The sequence below is a fragment of the Podarcis muralis genome, chromosome 17, assembly GCF_964188315.1.
Source record: "Podarcis muralis chromosome 17, rPodMur119.hap1.1, whole genome shotgun sequence".
NCBI lineage: Eukaryota > Metazoa > Chordata > Lepidosauria > Squamata > Lacertidae > Podarcis > Podarcis muralis.
The window spans coordinates 943,509-958,931 of record NC_135671.1 but is presented as its reverse complement, the minus strand read 5'-3'; the positions used below and the strand labels follow the sequence as shown (position 1 = coordinate 958,931).

The following is a 15,423-nucleotide window of genomic DNA, read 5'->3' as shown; positions in this document are numbered from 1 at the left end:
GAAAATTATGTGCCCACTCAAACTCCATACAGTGGTGCCTCGCAAGACGAAATTAATCCGTTCCGCGAGTCTCTTCGTCTTGCGGTTTTTTCGTCTTGCAAAGCACGGCTATTAGCGGCTATTAACGGCTTAGCAGCTATTAACGGCTTAGCGGCTTTAAGAAAAAGGAAACAAACTCGCAAGAATTCGCAAGACGTTTCGTCTTGCGAGGCAAGCCCATAGGGAAATTCGTCTTGCGGAACAACTCAAAAAACGGAAAACCCTTTCGTCTAGCGAGTTTTTCGTCTTGCAAGGCATTCGTCTTGCGGGGCACCACTGTACTCGTTTCCTGCTAAAAATAATCCCACGAGGGAACCACAAAGATCATATACTTCCATCCCCTGCAGTGCAGGAATCTTTCATCCAACATGGAGCTTGAACCCATGACCTTGACATTAGGACATTAGTTGTTTGTTCCCAAAGGTTGGTGGGAGTGGGCAACACCATCTAGAACCTGAAAGGTTCCTTTTTTTCTGGGGCATCATTTTCAGCTCTGCTTCCGCAGGAGGCTGAGTTGACCTTTGCCTGCCTGCTTTGGGGTTTGCTGACAGGGGAGAGTGTGTTCTGCAGAACCACCCGGAAGACCAGACTCCAATCTCTGCCCTGCTTTGTTCCAGGTCCTGTTGACTCTGGATGACGACTTGGATTCTGTGCGGAGAGACAAGATACCCGTTTTCTGAACTGCAGGAAGTTTTGGCGGTGCTTGCTCAAACCCATTGTGTTGCCAGCCCAGGACAGTTGACAGAAAACAAACTTGTTGGTGTACACAATGCGCACCAAGTGTGCACTGGGAAGAAACGTGTTCAACCGGCAAATAAGGAAGACCTGAACAGAGGACAAGAATCTTTTTGCAACTGGAAGGCTCAGGCTTGTATGCCAGATTGTTGGTAGAAAGTAGAGAGATAAGAATAATTATCTGGGGGTTGCAGATCTTTTTCAGCCATCTGATGAAGAATAAAATTTAATCCCCAATGTGAATTTTAGTGGTGGAACTTATGCTTCCACTCACTGCCTGGAAACAGCGGGTATAAGTGCAATAGTTTTGAGACTTGAGAGATCTCTTGTATTGAAAAATCAAGCATGTATTGGCCATTGAAACTATGGTTCTTAGTCTGATTCTTCTGATGTTTATGGTAAGCTGTTATCCTTTTTACTACTCATACCCAACTGCTTAATTTATCACTATTAGTTTACAATGGAGCAGCATCCTATCTGCTCCTGTACAGGAATGCTTTGACCCCACCCCTGTCTGCCAATAACAGCCCACCACCATTTTATTTAAATTCCAATTTAAAAATTGCACCCACCCTGTACCCTTCTTCCTCAGAGAGTTATTTCTTGGCTAATTTGAATAGCACAGCTGAAAGGGAAAAGCACACGCCTCAGAAAGGAGCTTTCCAATCTGGGCTACAGGTATGGTATGATAGCCATGTTCAAATATATAAAAGGATGTCACATAGAGGAGGGAGAAAGGTTGTTTTCTGCTGCTCCAGTCAAGCGTACACAGAGCAATGGATCCAAACTACAAGAAAGAAGATTCCACCTAAACATTAGGAAGAACCTCCTGACAGTAAGAGCTGTTCGACAGTGGAATTTGCTGCCAAGGAGTGTGGTGGAGTCTCCTTCTTTGGAGGTCTTTAAGCAGAGGCTTGACAACCATATGTCAGGAGTGCTCTGATGGTGTTTCCTGCTTGGCAGGGGGTTGGACTCGATGGCCCTTGGGGTCTCTTCCAACTCTATGATTCTAGGTATTCTCTTCCTCATCCACAATCTGCCGCTCCTCTCCCTGCCATCATGTTATTATTTAGAAAGCCATTTTTCAGGCCCCTTGAACTGAAATGGCAGTGTTGGTTCTGTTCTCAAAGAGGGTAAAAGGCTCTGTGTATTGCAGTGTTACGATACTTCAAGGTCTAGGAGTCCCCTCTCTCTTCTGGTTGTTGCTGCAGCAGACTGCTCATGAATTCTTTTCCGAAAGCTGCAGTTATTATTATTAACATTTGCTGTGAATGCCAAATGGCTTATTTTCTTAAGTATGCCTTTCTCTTGAGAAGAGGAAGAGGAATGGTTTTAGGAAGCAACTCTTACATTTTTCCCAAATTGCTTTATTTTAGATTATACATAGCAGGGCCCTGCGTTTCTTGTTTGCCCCCTGCTCTGCTAAATTTTTGAATGAAAAGTTGGTTCACTATGACTAGGTAAGGTAGTAATTATTCCAAAAGTCTATCGATGGAATCTACCCAAATATCTGCCCATTCTGCTGTTAATTCTTAAACCAGCTATTAAACCAACTCAGACTGTGCTGTCTGCTTACCTGGGCAAAAGCACTTTTGTATCAAAGTACCAGGTGCTGAAATGCTGCACTGATGTGCTTTACAATGTCGTCGTGTCAAATGCCATCAAATGTTTAAAAGAAACCTGAGAACTCAGAACAAAATTAGTTCCATTCTTATATCAACTAAAAACAAACAAACCCACCCAAAGCTTCTTCTGCACCCCTAACTTGTACCTCCTCCATGTCTGCTGCCTAGAGGTTGAACTCAAGAGTCTGGAGAGACGGTATTCATGAACCCCTTTTCAAATCCTTATCAACCTTTGTACAATGGTGCCTCGCAAGACGAAATTAATCCGTTCCGCGAGTCTCTTCGTCTTGCGGTTTTTTCGTCTTGCGAAGCACGGCTATTAGCGGCTTAGCGGCTATTAACGGCTTTAAGAAAAAGGAAACAAACTCGCAAGACGTTTCGTCTTGCGAAGCAAGCCCATAGGGAAATTCGTCTTGTGGAACGACTCAAAAAAACGGAAAACCCTTTCGTCTAGCGAGTTTTTCGTCTTGCGAGGCATTCGTCTTGCGGGGCACCACTGTATTTCATAAAACTTGGGGCCAGCAATGGACAGTGTGAGGTGGAAAGGCTCTGTTTCAAATTCCGCCTCGGACATAAACTTGGTAGCTATGGGCACAATTCTGTCTCTGAGACTCAGGACGCCTTCCATTGTCAACGGGTAAAATATCAGCCTGCCCTTCGGCTAAGAACTTTTGACAGAATGTAAGTGAAGCACTGTTGTTACTTCGTATGTATTATACATTGCATTTTTTCAGTGTTCCATTACCTAAATAGATGTTTAAACAGTAGTTTCCTTGTGCTTCTGATTTGTAAGTTTAGAGCCTTTCATTTCATGTTCATGCCAGTCTTTTTGTCTTTCTTTAAAAGCACAGTCCAAATACTGAACAGACCAAGCATATGCTATAAAGTTCTAGAAGGAAGGGAACCCAGGAGAATAGGCCAAATCAGGCTGTTTCTTTTGGTCTCATCCCCCCAAACTTTTAGCCAGGGTTGGGGTGACAGGCAGAATTTGGATCAGCTAGTCAAAGTTGCTAACAGATAAAAAAGGAACATGAGAGTATATGGACCCAGTTTGTAAACATAGAGGCGTTCTTAAGTGAAACTTGCTAGCCGATTTAAAATGATAAATCCATCTACAATGCAGAAGTAGGCAGATCAAAGAAGCTAAAATTAGTTAAAAACCACAAAAAGAATTTCTTGACTTTAAATTCTTTACATTTTTCTTTAAAAAATTACAGTTTATAAACTTTGGCTGCAACTTGCAGCCAGGATTTAAGCACAGGATCACAGGCATTGGGGTTTTTTTCCTGGAAGGGGGAGAGGAAGTGGAACTAGAAAGTATATAGAGTACGCAAAAATGAAAGTACACAAACTGTACATTTTTAAAATAAAATACCATTTTGTTCGTATCTATACAATTTTTACAATCAATAAATTGTTACATTTAATAAAAATCTGAGACCTTTCATCAAAACCACTGTTGTAAATATTTACATCTGAATGCAACGAATTTGTAAAAAGATGTCAAAATAAACGGAACAAAATCTTATTTACAATAATTTGTGTGCCTGATCAGCATCACCACACATTTCTGTACTAGGGCTTGAAAGAATCTAGAGGCTGTATGTAGGATTTTAGGGGATGCACTGCAGAAAAACTGTGGCGCAAATCAAGGGAATACATTTGTTACTTTCAAGAGAAGAGGGAAGCGTCGCTCACTCGGAGTTGTTTAAGGGAATCATAAGGGGATCGGGATGTCCGCTTCTGGCTTGGAGATGAAGCAATCTACCAAAGCTGGATGCCACACAACCTATAATCTGTATGGTATCCAGTTTTCCATAATTGCTCCCATTGTCTGCTTGCACCCAGCAGAAACAATACAAGATGTGATATGCACACTCCGTTAAAGCTTCTATATTTACATGCAACTCACTTGCATGTGATCGTGAGAACAGCACAATGGTTCATGTGTCCAGTCTGGCATCCCATTGGACCTACAAAATGCCAAGTGTTGCTTTTTTAAAGCTCCCTTAAGCAGTGCTGGTTAGAAGGTCACGCATAATGCAAAAGATCTTGATAAGATTACAAAATTGGACAGCAATGTTACTAAACTGGACAGCGGTATTAAGAAAATAAAGCTAAGAGATCTATGAGTCAAATGGCTTGCTAGTACATAACAGACCAATTTGTTCAGCACATTCTGCAAAGGAGAGAGAGAAGATCTCTGCACGTTGGCTCTTTAGTGAAGAACACGACCGCCTGAAAGGAGGAGATAAGATGTGATTGAATTTATGGGCTTTGTATCAGTTTGTACTCCAAGGATTCTACTGAGACATGACAATTTTTGGCTAAACGGAACTCCCTGCGATCGCTCAAGCTCCTCCAGCACTTATGACAGCAAAGCTGCCACCGCAGACAATGTCAAGACAGACATTTTAAAAAGGTCTTAACAGCACTAAGGTTCACATTAGCAGCTATCTACCACAGTTGTGTCTACCAGAAAATCCTTGTAAGAAGATGTAATATAAAGCCCACAGAAGTGGTTGATCTATTAGCTTATACCACAGAACACACTGAACGCTTTAGCAGTCTTAATTTTTTCCTTCGTCGGAAAAGTGGGAAATAGACACCAATTTGCAGAATTTAAAACATACACCCTCCCAGCTCTGTAGATGTCTTACTAACTTGATGGCGGAGTCAGAACTAAAATAAAAACCATGGGGAGGGAAGGGTCACAATAGATATTGGCTCAGAAGAAATAACACGCAGAAGCCTTTTCTCACATTGAATGGCCTGTTTTCCAGCCCTTCCCCATTCTCTGCACTTAAACCACATCTAACCAGTTTACAGAATCCACAACCTTTTGCATAGAAATGAACTTCTATGACAAATATAGAACAGTATAAAGGTAAGCCAGGAAAACTAGGATTCTAACTTGCCATGTTTGTCTTGGAAAGTCACTCTTTTAAGTTTCCTCAGCTCCTCATTATTTGAGTATTTAACCTGACTTCCTCTGATGCAAAATAAGAAAACTGATTCTTCTCAATACTAGGAGTACCACTAACTGTATAGGACAACCAACTAAAAACGGGGGGTGGAAGGTGGTTAAACAATGTAAGCTATAGAACAGTGAGGCAATACCAACGCAGTGTCAAGGCACAACATCATAATTTCTATAAAGTAGCAGTTTTCTTTCCCTTCCGTTTTCAAGACCAGAATATTTTTTTTGAAAAACCAGTGTGTACTAATTATGAATAATTTTTAAAAAGTTAATGTTCCTAGTTCCATAAAGTTTGTATCAGTCTGTATCAGACCATAAAGTTTGTATCAGACACTGCAGACCTTTTCAAGTGCTTCAAGACCTTTTCAAGTGCTTTAAAAAAATACTCGACTAACCAATGCAACACAGAGCTCTCCATTTTCACTGGGACAAAACAGAAACTTGGCATGTGTCTACAACACATAGCACAGCAAAGTGCCCCTTCTACCCCCTAGCATGGGGCCCACAACAGAAAAGAGTTAACCTGCTATGTCCTCTCATTACAGAATTAAATCACTTGTAGCAATTTCAGGAATTGGATGTGAATGCTGTCCTAGGCTCCTTCAGCAGCGTGTGTTATAAATTTAGCAAATAATAATTGATTTGAATTTTTAACTTTTCTGTCGACAACCAAGATAGTCCTTCTGATTTCTGCACTACAAAAAAAACCCTCAAACACAATTAGTGCATGTCTAACAAACTTAAACGGGCTGAATAGTTAAGGATTTTTAAGGGGTCCTGCAGCTTTTTTGGGGGAGCAGAACACTAAGGAACAACTCCAGATCCTTAGAAAATGAGTTATGTGGAGTAAGGCATGTCAAATACACCACTTTTACTTATTAATCATGGCAAATGACAAGACTTTTATGCAGCAAGAGATAAAGCCTTCGAAGAAATAGTCAGATGTTCATTTCAGACATTATCCAAGTGATATTATCAGAAACTCAGAGACAATTCTATGACATCTCTTAAGTGGTTAAATCGTACAACACAGAGAAGTCTCCAAACTGAACCAAGTAGCTGGAATGACGTATGGAATGAAGAATCCAAATAACTGGTTACTTGACAATTGCTTTTGAAAAAATTATGCTAGGAATCCATCTGTTTTTGATGTCTGCACATACATACATATGTCTTCTCATGCTAGTATGCCCTTTGAAAATAATTACTGTATCCACCCTTTTCTTGAGACAATATATATGGAATCGAGCTCTTGATGACAACTATGGTAGCATACATTCTTTCACAGTGGTGAATTCCCCAAGCACTTGGAGACCCAGAGATCCAGGCTGAATGACCCTGCCAAGCCAAGGAACTGAAATCACCATGAGGTTAGATGCTTCCCAACATGCTATGCACAAACTATGGCCAAGAGAGCTGTTCGCAGTTTTAAAAATAATCTGGATGCCCTGGGGTTCTAAGTTTACCTTCACACACTGGATTCTAAGAGGAAACGGCTTGTTTTGCCATTGCTGATGGACAAAAATGTATGTTATGTGGCAGCTACTATAGCTGGAGTTAGAAGAAAGCAACAAGCCATGGGTCCTACCCTAAAAAGGTGAGCCAAGAGGATAGCATTTTGAAGCACATAAGGACACTTGAACTCCAGGGCAAACTGAAGGCACATCCTTCAAAACAGAAATATGCTATTATAAATCAATGGTAAGCTTGCACACCCTTCTTTTAGATGTACACAGAAAGTCAGAGTCCAAGATTCAAATTCCCTTGGTTTTCAGGCATGTGTCACGCAGGAAGCTGTTCTGTCTTACCTTACCCTTTGTGAATCAGCCACTGCAATACTAGGAAGCTAACTTCCAGTTTGGCCAAGTGAACCTTCTGGGGTACTCATTAGAAAGCCAAGCTTGTGGATATTCCTACAGTTCTGATTCTGACCAAGCCACTTCAGATTTCCCACTGGAGATTAAAAATTCCCATGAGGACCCCTGTTCTGAGACAGGAGGCCCTCAAAGCAACTGGTGCTGCTGAGGAATCGCTATTCCGAGACAGACCCACGCTGTAACTTCAGCACATTTACTAAGCAATGACTATACCCATTCTAAGATCCCTTTATATGCTACCTCTAAGGTTCTTCTGGCTATCTAATTGCCTAAGTTTTTTCTCCTTAAGTCCCACAAAGAAGCTAGCAATCACCAAGGAAGTATTCCAGGCCAATTTTTTTTACTGCCAGGGTCACAGCCTGGCTACCATCAGCTGAGGAAGACTCTTTGAAACAATATTGCTGTATGTTTTAAACTATCCAAAAGGGTGCAAAAAAGAAAAAAGCATTTGTAACAATTACAAGAGAAAACGAGCCATTCACCTGTTACTTGCCACATTTCATCTATTAAGTTACTGACAAGTGCTTCTCCCCTGTAACTTTGCCTCATCAAGACCATCCCATTTTGCTAAGTGCTCAAAACTTCACACGCTCCTCTTTCTGTTCCCAGCAAAGCGTTTCTGGACAGAAGGTGCTTTGTAAGTGCAAACGAATACATTTAAATAAGCACTTAATACTAATGTTGTATTTGCCTACAGTTTCACCCAACAATATTTGTTCCTATTACATGCTCTCAGGTTACCAGAGTTATCTGAGGGAAAAGGAAAGAAAAACATTGCAATGGTAAAAATGGAGATAATTCCCCTCCTCAAAAAAGTGATAAGCAGGACATAAAAAGGATACCCTGAGAAACTCACAGCATACAAGCTGCGGGGGAGAAATCAACATGCATGAACTGAACTGAACTGAACATAAATGGTTTTTTTAAAAATTCTATGGATTGTTAGCAGAAACAATGCTAAAAATAAAAGCCTCAGGAGGAGAGCATTAAACTATATGTTTCAGAAGAGAGGCAGTATTTCCCATTTCACAATACGTTAATACAATTCCTCAGAAGCTAGGCATGGCACTAAGCTTTAAATGCCCGTCAGAATTCATCACATGAAGTCAGCCCTATGAAAGATGTCTATGATAAACTTCAACACAAATAGTAAAAGTGATCTAGTGTGCATTGACTCAAAACCTTTGTACCAATTTGAGATGTGTTTGAGACCCTCACGTACCTACTTCCTGGGCAAAAAAGAAAAACCACTCTCCAAGAACTATAAATGCAACTCTTCAGTTTCACTGGACTTAATTTTGCACAAGGCTCATCTTGGCACAGGGGGTGATGATCTGGAACTCTGTTAAGACAGATCAAGGTGTTGGATTCTTACTCTTACTAGTAAGCATTGAGATAGGCACCTGCTACTTTAGCAACACGGGTATATAGAAATACAGAAGCGCCTGCTATTGTATATATACTCCCCACAAACAGTGATGCTTCGAGTGGTCTTTTCAAGGATGGCAATCCCAAATGCATACATGGACACATGCATGTATATACACAAATATGCATACTACACACATAAAACAATTCACCATTCTAACTCCTGGCCACCACATTTCATACAGCCGAACTGCAATCATGACCTAAAATATGGCTTATGTTGTGAGCAGGCCGGTTTGATGACTGCTTGGAAGAATCAGAAGCAGATGTGTTCGCTATGGAGAGCAGAGGCGAGATTGCGGAACCATCTGGAGGAAGAGCTGTAGCAATCTCTGGGAATAAAGAAGTCAAATTAAAATTGGACAAGTGAGATGAATTGGCCATATGCATTGGGGGCATGTCTGTCAAAAGGGGGAAACTTGGCTGGGCAAAGCCCACTGGCCTGGGAGGAGACAAGATGGAGCCAAAGCGATTGTTTAAACCTCCACCGCTTGGCTTCTCTGTGCTTGGATTAGGAAACATCTGGTTCGAAAAATAAGGGATTGAAATGTCATTGGAAAGGGTGGGATGGGCAGGAGAATATGGCGGATAAAAAGATGGCAACGTATTCTGAGGATCTACTGGAATCAGGGCTGGTGTTCGAGTAGTACTAGACTGAGTCACTGGCGGGATGAACGGTGCGTTGGCATTAATGGGGGGATTCATTCCACCCTCTGGAATAAAAGGGAATCCAAAATTTTGAGACAGACTGTGCTGATCAGGAGCTGCACTGTCATTAGTCATTTGTGGTCCTTCAGGCATGAATCGCACAATACTGCCTCTTTTTTCTAGAGCAGGTTGTTGCCTTCCAAGGATCATACTACCACTGGCAGCCAAAGGAAGGTGGGGAAGACTAGGATCAAAGACATTTCCGTGTCTTTGATTTCCAGAACGATTTCTTTCAGGCTGGCGAATTTTAGAACCACTGTTATCTTGGAGAGGATGTCTTGATCGCTGAGTAACTGAAGAATTGGGTTGGCGAACTGACGGTGGGACTTGCTCGGCGTTCCGAGAGACGGGCGGGTGGGTGAGAGGAGGTCGGACGACTCCATGCACATTGCTAGAAACTGGAGCATTCATGTGAGCCTTGGTTCCATGACTCTCTGTCATTCTCATGGGGTTGGATTTCTGAACAGAAATATTGGGGCTGGTATTGCGACCCTGAATATCTCCAGAGGAACTTGAAAAGGGAATATTTAATGTATTGTTCCTATTATTAATAGCACCAAGAGACATATCGCAACTTTCCCTGTTCTGACCATCGCCTTCTCTTCGAATGTGAATACTGTCTCTTGCTGGGGGGCAATTATATTCAGCAATAGAAGAAGTGGCACACTGTGGATTTCTCTGGTGCTCTGCAATTGGTCTTTGGCCTCCACCGACTTGCTCTCCAAGATGAGGGACAAGTAAACTCTGCATAAAACTTTGGTGGCAGGTATTTTCATTGTCTCTTGGGGGAGGAAGAACATTTCCTGCTGAGATGCCCTGAACTGGCTGATAGGGCAACCTCTTCTGTCTGTCTATGGGTGGTCCAGCATTCTGAGCTATTCGAAAAGCCTGTGTCTGCATACCTCTGAGGGATGACATTGAGGTCCCTATTTCACTGTTCCTTGAGGACTGCACATCAAACTGCTGGTTAGCGCCATTTGCCTTGAATGTCTGGCACTCAGAAAGTCTTTGAACATCTGCTCCAACCGTGTGGTCTACTGACATGCGTCCTTGCATGTTATGGATTACCAATCCTTTATTCCTAGACACATCAAGGTAATTTCTCATTTCAAGATTATCTGAAGCCCTCAAGCTCTGAATGGATATTCCTAGTCTCTGCTCTGAATTAGAGGGCGTCTTTCCAATAAGTGCCTCTGCGGAGTAGCTGCTAACCCTGTTTCTTTCTTGTCTGTGGGGGACACAGGTCATGTCGGATGACCTGGTGACAATACTAGGCTGGGACACCATTTGCTGCTCCAAAGCCCTGGAGGTCATAAGTCTCTGCATCTGGCCATGTCCTGGCACGTGTTCAGAAGAAACTCCAGAGCCTGCCTGTCTGTTGCCCACATCTGGTGCTTGCTGGTGCAGAATGTCCTGATTCAGACGGCTCTGGGGATGGTTGTGGTGAGTTCTGTTTGCAGTGGGGTTCTCGCATGTCTTCTCAGGCTGAGAAGATGGATAGTGCTGCTGCATTTGCTGCATCTGTGGGTGATGGGGGTGGGGCTGGCTGCTCTTTGAGCGCGACTGGTCGTTTCCATGATGCTTCTGCTGCAGAGCAAGTGTGGTGGGCTGGGCTGCTTGGATGAGGGTCCTCTTCTTCTGCATTTGTGCCTCCTGATGCATTACTCTTTGCTGGTGGACGCTGAGGGCTTGCGAATGGATAGGGCTTTCTGCATGAGAAATGTGATGCTGGAGTTGATACAACTGATGTCTTTCTCTTAACTGTCCAGCCTGTTGTTGTTGTTGCTGCTGCTGCTGCTTTATATACGGATTGCTATGAAGGTGGGTCATTCCTTGAGTGGGAGCATGTTGAATAGGTTGCAGGTGCTGTCCTGTCTGATCCGGGACAGAAGGCTGAGAATTACACTGGATTTCAGCCTGCCTCAGAGCAGGTGGCACAAAATTGCTGCTTGGGAACAACCGGCTAAGACTATCCGTGTGCCCTTGACTGCTCCCTGATACTGCCATATTGGAGGAGTTGGAGGGGATCTGGTTGACAAGGATTCGACTTTGATCTGAAATATCGTCAGCTGTTTGGTCCAGCAAAGCCATCCCTTCAAGCTGCATAGGTGCCGTCTGGCAGTGTTTCTGTCTCTTCGGCGTGGAAAGCAGGTGATCATCTGGAAGAGAACGTTTGACAGAGTCTTTGCGGCTCTCCTGGCTTTGCTGCTTTAAGTGTGGCTCATGCATCTGAGAAGCCTGCATGGTGCTGGTCCGAACAGCAGACAGTTGTTCTGAAGCATAATCTGTCATTAGCACTGGAGAATGTCCTGGAGACTGAGTCATATAGGGATTAGTGGGCATGGATGGAGTCATAGTCACAGGAACAGCTGATTGGTCTGAAGTTGGGGGTAAACCTGAGCAGCTCACAACAGGGTGGATGATGCAGCTTTGATGGATGAGATTATTGACACTTAAGCTTGATGTGCTTGAAGACTGGGAGGCTGGAATTTGCAAGGTTACACTGGACACTTCCACTCCAACAGAACAGCTTTGTTTCTCGACTGACCGATCAACGTTTATTTTCACTGCATTCTGGGTGCTGAAATTTCTTGGCACTGTTTCTATCTGGTCTGCCTCTTTAATGGTGTGAGACTTAAGAGACTGGTCTCTTCTTAGAGATGCCACTTCACCATCCTTGGAAACAGCAGCTCCCGACACGGCTGCTTTTGCATGGGCCTCTTGGTCAAAAATGGCTTTTGCTGCCAAAGCTACAATATCCGTTTGCTCTGAAAACGTACAGCTGTTGCATGTATTCACTGAAGTGTTGTTGGGAACATTTTCCCGGCATGTGTCTGGCAACATGGATGCAACTGAGAATCCACAACTGCTGCCTGAGCTAGTTGACATGGGAGAGTCTGCTTGTCTGTTAGCAGTGACTGTTTCTTGTTCAGAGGTACAGGAATGAGACTGTGCAAGGTTTTCCTCTTCAGTGTTCACCAGCAAGAGCCCCTCCTGCTTCTCTGCCAAGTCATTCGAGTCTATAATTGATTTAGTGTTTTGGGTGCGAAAATTAGGGTGTTCAACTTGGACCGAGAAGTTTTTTCCCACAGCTTCTCCCACTTTACTGAAATCAGAGAAAATCTTGCTCAGGCCTTGCTCTTCTAACAAATCACTGGCCTGCATGACTATGGAACAATTTTGTTCCATTGTGCAGATTTCAGACACCTCTGTTCTGGGAACACCCTCTGCACTCGCCCCACTGTTTGCCACAGATGTCCCAGAAATATGAGAAGCTGTCACCTGAGAGTCAGAAGATGTTAAAGGGCTGGTGGGGATGCATTTGGGTGATTCTGATAACTTAGAATTTGTTGCTGAATTAGTTTGAGGAGGCAGAGATGCACACTCTCTGGAGACGGGAGCAACCACTTCAAACTGTTCTGATGATGCCGATTCGAGGGGCAATGATCTCGGCACTATAGCTGCATTCAGGTCAGAGGCCAGGGTACTTTCCATGTCTTGTTCAGCTCTCAGTCTCTCTTTGGGATGGGAATTGGAAGCATCATTTTGGGCAACATCGTTAGGTGCTACCCTATTTGCTTGTGATATGGCTAAGTTTTGCAACACCACATTATCAGGCATGTTTTCAAGCAAGATGTCACTTCCTGAATGCTCAGGGGTAGCCTCCACATCCCCACTATCAAGTTTCTTCAAATCTTTGCAAGAATTCACTCGACATGCAAGATTGCTGCTGGCCACCAAGCATTTCTTAGTACTTTTATTAGACCATTTTGAAGCCAGACCAAATGAGGTTTTGGGGGGAGAAGCACCCACTGAGCTCGAAACACTGGTTAACATTACATTCTCAGCAGCAGAAGAGGATGCTGCTGTAGCTGCCAGCAGAACATGGGTACTTGGTGTGGTTTGGCTGCTGGCCGTTGATGGATTTGTAGGCTGACTGGTAGACACCTGCAGACAGTTCTGTCCAGCCATCTGCGATATGCTTTGATTGAGGCTAGCTAAAGCACCAAATGTATTGAGGGCAACGTTTGTATTTGGATCTTCACTGGTGGTAGGCTGAATAACTTGCATAGGGGTTTGATCCGAACCTCCAGAACAGGACTTCACAGGCTTCAATGCAAACAGCTGCCCATTTAAAGAAATAGTCTGCGGAAGATGTTGGTTAGCCATTGCAACTGAAAACGTTTGTGTCGAGCCAGAAGATGGTGCAGAAGATGGCCTTGGCAAAATATGGACAAGATGCTTCCCACCAAACATATGAGGGCCAGAGGCATTTTGCATAGGGTTACTAGCACTTGCTGAGGGAGCGGCTCCATTTATAGGCATTCTGATAGGAGGAGGAGGAGGAGGAGGAGGAGCAGAGAAAAGGGAGAGAGGATTTGGGTTAGCGGTCTGTATAATTACAATCTGCTGGCTAACGGTTTGGTTGGGGACTTCAGTTCTCAACACTGGTGGACCTGCGCTGGCATTTGAAGGCTGTAAAATGACTACATTTTGTTTAGCAGGTGGTGCAGTGACAGATGGACCTACTGGCTGGGGCACCTGAATCAGCTGCATCGGTGGATTCAATGGAAGGAGGCCGTTTGCAGGTTGTGCTAGAACCTGCGTCTTAGTGACTAGCGGCTGCATAGGTAAGGATGGGTAAGATGGCAAAGTAACCATGATTTGCTCAGCTGTTTGTTCACCAGCAGGTAGAGGATTATTTAAACTGGGAGCAGTTGCCAAAATCCTGTTAGGAGTGGATGCTGTAATGCTAGCATTGTTAACTGGCTGATTTAAGAGGGCTGCGTTTATGCTGGACAGAGTACGGTTTAGAGGCTGAACAGTATTCCCTGCTAGTTGCAAAGTAGTCCAAGTAGTCTGGGTGTTTCCAGCAGAAGTCATTCGCGTCAGGCTACCCATGGTTTTGGAATTTGAAGTGCCAGCAGCTGAAGAACTGGAAAAAGGCCACTTATCTATAGAAGCAGCAGGCAAAGTGTTAATTTCTGTTACAGCTTTCTGGATTTCTACAGCAGACGCTGCTGGCCCTCCGCTGCTTTTGAAGATGTTTCCTGCAAACGGCTTTCCATCAATGGAGAGCATTACAGATGGAGTACAAGTGGTGTCAGCTGCAGAAACCACACAGCTTTCTAGGGATCCATTTCTTGGATCCTCTTTAGGGGGCATGTCTGCCAGCGGAGCCAGAGATCTGTCTACACTAGCACTGACAGGAAGGCTGTTGCTAGGCAAACCCGCTTTCTCAATTAACTTGAAAGTCTCTGGTTTATTTTTAGATTTGGAGATGTCATCTTCATCTTGAGGAGAACTCTGCATTTCAGGCTGTAGCCTGACTAGCTGCAAGGGATTCAGGGAGCTGTCAGCACTAGAACTAGTAGGTAGGCCTTGCTCATTCTCAGAGGTAGAGTGCTCAATAATTTTCTTGGCTGGATTTGACGGGCCTGATACCAGTGGAGGAACTGAAGTCTGAACCCCTGATTTGATTTCTGTGGAATAGATACTAGAAATGGTCACAGGAGTGACTAGGTTGCAAGTCCTCTGGACAGGAACAACATTAGCAGTCTGCTTCTGTAAATTATGACTGATATTAAAGGTTATTCCTTGGACTGATGCCCCCTGGTTGCTTCCACCAAGCTGACTGCCGTTGGAATATACAATGATGTTCTTTTGCAGCTGGTCGCTGGGGATAACAACAGACACTTTTGCATTTTTCAGGTTCCCTTTCTTCTTTTGCTCCTGATCATTGGGGATAACAACAGAAACCTTTGCGTGCTTGAGGTTCCGTTTCCAGTGGACAGTGGGGTCATCATAAAGGCAAATGTCGTTGGCTTTCAATAATGCAATGTAGCGCCCATTTTCTTTCTGAAGTTCATCCAACTGCTTCCGGAGCTTTTTTATTTCTTCAGCTGCAGAGAAATAAAAAATGAATAAAGCCCAATGACCAAAGGTTCTGCAAAAGTCTACAACAGCTGATTTGTTTTAGGAGCAAGTGAAAATAGCATTTCATCACCTCAACATAGGTTTCTGCTGTAAT

At 43.6% G+C, this 15,423-nt stretch overlaps 3 protein-coding genes across 5 annotated transcripts in view; 1 reads left to right on the top strand and 2 right to left on the bottom strand.

The window, feature by feature from the left end:
- SIDT1 (SID1 transmembrane family member 1) overlaps positions 1–3,927 on the top strand; it is a 48,288-nt gene extending 44,361 nt beyond the window's left edge. For all 3 annotated transcript variants that reach the window (XM_077921207.1, XM_077921205.1, XM_077921206.1), the window contains one exon: positions 657–3,927. In XM_077921207.1, the coding sequence (XP_077777333.1) occupies positions 657–719 (63 nt within the window). In that variant the 3' untranslated portion in view covers positions 720–3,927. The remainder of the gene's footprint in view (positions 1–656) is intronic.
- The window catches only part of LOC144325956 (synaptonemal complex central element protein 3-like), a 258,614-nt gene that overhangs the window by 236,585 nt on the left and 6,606 nt on the right, over positions 1–15,423 (bottom strand). The window lies entirely within an intron of this gene.
- Positions 3,737–15,423, bottom strand: part of USF3 (upstream transcription factor family member 3) — a 27,874-nt gene continuing 16,187 nt past the window's right edge. The window contains exon 7 of the mRNA XM_028711379.2: positions 3,737–15,295. Within this exon, the coding sequence (XP_028567212.2) occupies positions 8,862–15,295 (6,434 nt within the window). The 3' untranslated portion in view covers positions 3,737–8,861. The remainder of the gene's footprint in view (positions 15,296–15,423) is intronic.